This window comes from Ursus maritimus, unplaced genomic scaffold (assembly GCF_017311325.1).
Source record: "Ursus maritimus isolate PB19 unplaced genomic scaffold, ASM1731132v1 scaffold_9, whole genome shotgun sequence".
NCBI classification, from domain to species: Eukaryota; Metazoa; Chordata; class Mammalia; order Carnivora; family Ursidae; genus Ursus; species Ursus maritimus.
The window spans coordinates 23621665-23626835 of NW_024427107.1; the positions used below are offsets into that span (position 1 = coordinate 23621665).

A 5171-nucleotide genomic window follows, 5' to 3' on the forward strand; every position below is an offset into this window, starting at 1 on the left:
CATGCAGCGCCGACTCTGATCGGTTTCCGCAGGGACATCATTCTGAAAGACGTGCTCGGGGTTCCGAAGCAGCACTGCATCCTGGGATTTGTAGTTTCCTTGGCTGCTACTGTTTCTCCACGGCTGCACTACACCTTGGGACTTGTAGTTTCTCACGTTGAATGTTAAGATTTTTTGGTAATTTTAGAGGTTGTCCAGGGGTACTCCTGGGGGTCAGAGATTATCTGCAGAGAAAAGATTGAAAAGTGGGAGTGCGGTTTCTATGCTAAACAAGATCGTGCTCTTTAAGAAACACCATCTGTCTTTTAGTGAAAAGTTGCAAAAGCATCATCGCTTGCTCAATCGGCTGGCCTCATTTCCTCTCTTCTCGACACCGATTACTGAAAACTAACCACGCCCCCACCCACAGGGTTGGGGCCTTTCTCCCTCCCTACCAATCCCTTCCTATTCCGGGTTGCTCGGCTCTCCTTCATTCTGAGGTGATTCACTGAAATTCCAGGCGTCTGCCGCGGATACCGAATTCTGAGAACGTCTTTGACCTTCCACGCCCTCTGCCCCAGCACTCTTAACTCTCTCGCTCTCTTGGCGCCTGTCTCGCTCGTCGATCGGCCTATCCTTTTTACTTGCTTTGCTGTGGTTAAATTCAGGCACCCTTCCAGAAAAGCTGAAACAACTAAATAAAGTTTGCACTCTGTTCACGGGACCGTGGCAAGAAGGGAAAGTAGGGCCAAGACACCATTTCGAGTTGCTCAGCTAGGCGCTGTTGTGTTAACAATGTCCACAAAGGGAAAATAGATACAGGCGAAACAAAATTTACTGACCTAATTAATGACTTTTGCTTGAAAGACATGTTTTGTTGATTTGGCAGATAAAAGTCATTGCTTTTAACGGACAGAGTGTTCTGGGTTAACTTTTAAAAGCCTTTGCAAAAAAAAGTTTTTTAAGTTTTTGGTTTTAATGGTAGCTCAGAATAGAGTTTGGCTGGGAGGAGATGCAGTGGGGTGAGGGGAGGAGGCATGGTCCCATTTTCAATCATAATTTTCCTCCTTTACTTTAAAAGTGTTGGTTTCTTCCCTTCTCTTCCTCTTCTCATTGCATCATCACTCTCTAAAGGATCATTGTATTAGTTGCCTAGAGAATGATAGAATTTTCCAGGTGAGAATACTGAGACTAGCTAATGCCAGATTTAGGGCTAAGATCTAGTCTAGGACTTTTTTCTTTTGTGCAAAATTTTACTGTATTTTAAAATTTTATTTATGTAGTCAATATTACAAAAAAAATACAGATTGCAGATGTTTGTTTTTTCCATGCACTTTTACATCATCATACTGCGTGTATATGGTTTTGTATACTCTTAACTTTCCAATTTAACTTCTCTGTAACCAAAATCTCAAAAAGCATCATTTTTAATGTCTGTATAGAACTACATCATATAAATGTGCTGTGATTCACTTAAGTATTTACTTAATGTTAGCCATTTACCCATTTACCTTGTTTCCATTTTTAAATTTTTTAAAGAGAGATAGAGGGTGGAGGATGGGAAGAGACGGCCTCTTAAGCAGGCTCCACACCCAGTACACAGAACTGGATGTGGGGCTTGATCTTATGACCCTGAGATCATGACCTGAGCCAAAATCAAGAATCGGATACTTAGACTGAGCCTTCCAGGTGCCTCTACCTCATTTCCATTTTTAAAATCATTTTAAGTAATGGTGTGTTTAGTATCTCTGCAATAATCTTTGACCATGTTTCTGATTATTTCTTTAGAATATGAACGTTTTAAAAGATTTTGATAATCTGTTGACAAATTCTTTTCAGGAAAGATTCTCCTAGTATATGCTTTAAACCAGTAATGTATAAAGAAATATTTAGGGTTCTTATCAATATACTAGCTTTACCAAAATTTTTCTTTTCTTTTTTTCCATCATGCCATTCTGCCTTTAAGCTCACCGTAAAGAAAGGAAAGAGAGATGGTGGATGGAGAGAAAAGATAGTTAAAATACAAACAGAAAGGATACACAATAATGGTGGCCATACATTTTACAAGTGATAATTGGTTTTCAATTGTCCATCAGCGTCCATTTTTAAAGGGAAACTCTTAGATGATATGAATGGGGTATCAAGGCTTATTTTTTAAAGTCTTAGTATCATTCTAAAATCCCATTCAAGTACTTTATTTTCAACAAGTGTCTCTATATTACTAGAATTGGGAAATCTATTTAAGCATAAATAACAATTCAATATAATTCCATAGCACAGAATTTTCAGAATATGATCTCATTTTAGCTATTTAGAAACACCGAGAAGTAAACCAAATATTATTTTCATTTGTTTACAGAATATGTTGGAAAAAACTAAGCTTAACAGAAGTTAAAATTCAGGTTCTCTCAGTATATTATTTAAGAAATCAATCAAGGAAGCCATTAGACTGAGATGGCTCAAATACCTTGGTAGCCTATGGGAAACAAACCAAAACCTAAGACAGAGTCAATTTCTGTATATATCTAAGAATAACCAATCACAAACGGCCAAGTAGATTTTCCCAAATAATGCAACTGCTTAAACTATAGCCAAATAATTTACTTGCTTTCCTTCTTCATCTTCTCTGAAAAACCTTGCCCTTAGCTCCTCTCGGTGGAGGACTCTTAATCACCTTCAGTTTAGTGCTGCCCAATTCGAATAAATTTTTGCTCAAATAAACCAAAAAATTTTAATGTCTCAATTTATCTTTGTAACAATATAAAAACACTATATTAACAGAAAATTTTAAACATATAAGTAAAATGGATAATTGATGTTTGTAGGATCACACTAAACAGAAAGAGTTTTTAAAATGTAAGTGGAAGATAACTTTAAGAAAATTAAGTCATTCATAAAGAAGCAGTATAGTTTTATCCCTTGGATACCCAGAAAAAAGTAGACAGGAGTTGTAAAGGTGATATTATTTTAGAGTTTTAGTTTGGTCCCTTTAGTTTTATCCCTTGGATACCCAGAAAAAAGTAGACAGGAGTTGTAAAGGTGATATTATTTTAGACTTTTAGTTTGGTCCTCTCCTATGCCAAAACCGTCTGGAGTCAAAAACATTCTTCTGAAATAGTAAACAGAGGAGTGTCAACCGGTTGGATGCTCATCCTTTAGGACTCAGGTAACCTGAAAATAATCATGCTGTTTTTTGGGCTTCTGAATTTTGTAAATTGGTACATTTTAATGATACTGCAGCATTATACTTTAGCTTATTTTTAGGTGTTTCTTCCACTGTGTTGGTACAGTGGATTCCCAATTTTATGCAGTATCTTTATATCCTCTCCTTAGTCTTGGCAATAGGCACTCAATACCTCTTTAACAAGTAATGAACAAACGTGTATACGGTTGTGAAGAATTCCAGAAGACACATGTCAAGTATCAGCATCACATGAACAAGCTTCACTTATTTCTTACCAACCCAAAGGTTGGATTAAATTACCATTCATTTTTGTCCAAGTCGCATAAAGTATTATTACTCTGTGCTAATAGGCTACAATCATTTTCCGGAAAGAAAATAGATTTGGGGGCCTAGAAAATGACGCCCACGAGAATAAAAGATAATGCTGGGTTCCAGCCTTTGTCTTTTGTGCATGGCCACCTCTCTGTCCTCCCACATTCTCATTACAAAGCGTTCAAGTTGGGAAGGGAACCCGCACGCAGGCTGAGCGTTTGCGTGTTCTTGCAATTAGAGGCGGGCGTGCGGTGTTCACAGCTCCGTCCGTAGGGAACGCGCGTGGCAGGGAAGGTTGCACGCAGGCTACGTATTCTGCGCACGCGCGTGCGGCTAATCCGGCCCACGCGGGCCTCTAGGGGCGGGGCGTGCGCTGCAGGTTCGAGCCGCGGTCGGGTGGGGAGCTGGGTCTCAGCGTTCCTCCCTGTCGCCGTAGCGCCGTCTGCCGCCGCTTCTCACGCGCGGGATGCTGCTTCTGACCTTGGGCAGCTCGTGCGCGGCCGGACTTCGGCTCGGCGGGAAGAGGACGGTTCCATGGGCGGCCGCCGCTCTTCGAGGCCATAGGGTGGCGGCCTCGCGGGTGGCCTCCTGTAGCGGCTCCTCGGGGCTGGTTGGTTGCGGAAGTGTGGGGCTGCGGGGAGCCTCGCCGCTTCTCGGGCGTCGGGTGCGAACGCAGGTCGGCATTCTGAAAGCTTGAGGACCGAGGGAGGGTTTGGGGGTGGAGGGAGCGTCGGGCCTGGGGACTCTGGTGCGGCAGGAGCCCTCTGCGGGGTGCGCAGAGGCAGCGTGCCTCGGACTCGGGAACAGGTCAGGGGTCCCGGGGTTTACAGCACCCACGAGCCTAGGGGTATCCGTTCGAAAGTGGTGGTCATCTGGGCGGTTCCAAGTAATTCACAGGTGGTTGCAAACCCAGCGGGTTTGTGATGACTTTCACCATTTTCTCTTCTATCTCTGAGCGGAAGCTCGGAAGGGGTAATTTGCAACGAAATTAGATGCACCGCCTGGTGACCGAACCGAAAGAACTCAACCTGACTCTAAGTTTGTTTTATTTTCTATTAGATGAGGCTATTTTAAGGAATTCTTTTGCTCCCTGAAAAAGGGGATGGAGACGTTAATCCTCTCATTTTAATCTGAATAAATTGTCTCCTAATCCTGCTCTGTAAAATATCAGAATTCGCAAAAATGATTGAAACTTGGAAGAAATGTTTAACATGGGAATTGGAATCGAATTAAACTTCAGAATAAAGGGATTAGGCATACCTTTTGCATTGTGAAGGGTGTGTGCTGTGAAATTCATTTTTAGACTTTCGGGGACCTCTTGTTTCTGTGAAATTTGATGAAGATTTCAAGTGAAATATTTTCTTAAGAGGAACTAAGGGATACAACGGGATGAATAGGGAAAGAGTTACTTTTTTTAAATACTATCTATAGTATAAACATTTTAGAAGTCTTAACGGTCTGGACTTAAACAATTTGCATTTGCAATGTTTTACTTAGATTATAGTCACATTAATTTTTTGAAAAGCTAATGCATTTGAATTTTGACAATGGAACAAGAGTGATGTTTTCATTAACCACAGAGTGAAGAAATTGTTCCATTAAAGTTTTTCACTTGTTCAAGGGCACACTTTATCTAAAAAGCCTTGAGCAGGGATGCAAACCTAGGTTTTCAAACTCCAACTCAGCAGGTGACTAC

The 5171-nt window shown here is 41.2% G+C and overlaps 1 protein-coding gene across 1 annotated transcript in view; it reads left to right on the forward strand.

The window, feature by feature from the left end:
* The first annotated feature begins 3809 nt into the window (after positions 1-3809).
* The window catches only part of TMEM70 (transmembrane protein 70), an 8727-nt gene continuing 7365 nt past the window's right edge, over positions 3810-5171 (forward strand). The window contains exon 1 of the mRNA XM_040626060.1: positions 3810-4151. Coding sequence (XP_040481994.1) covers positions 3942-4151 — 210 coding nt within the window. The 5' untranslated portion in view covers positions 3810-3941. The remainder of the gene's footprint in view (positions 4152-5171) is intronic.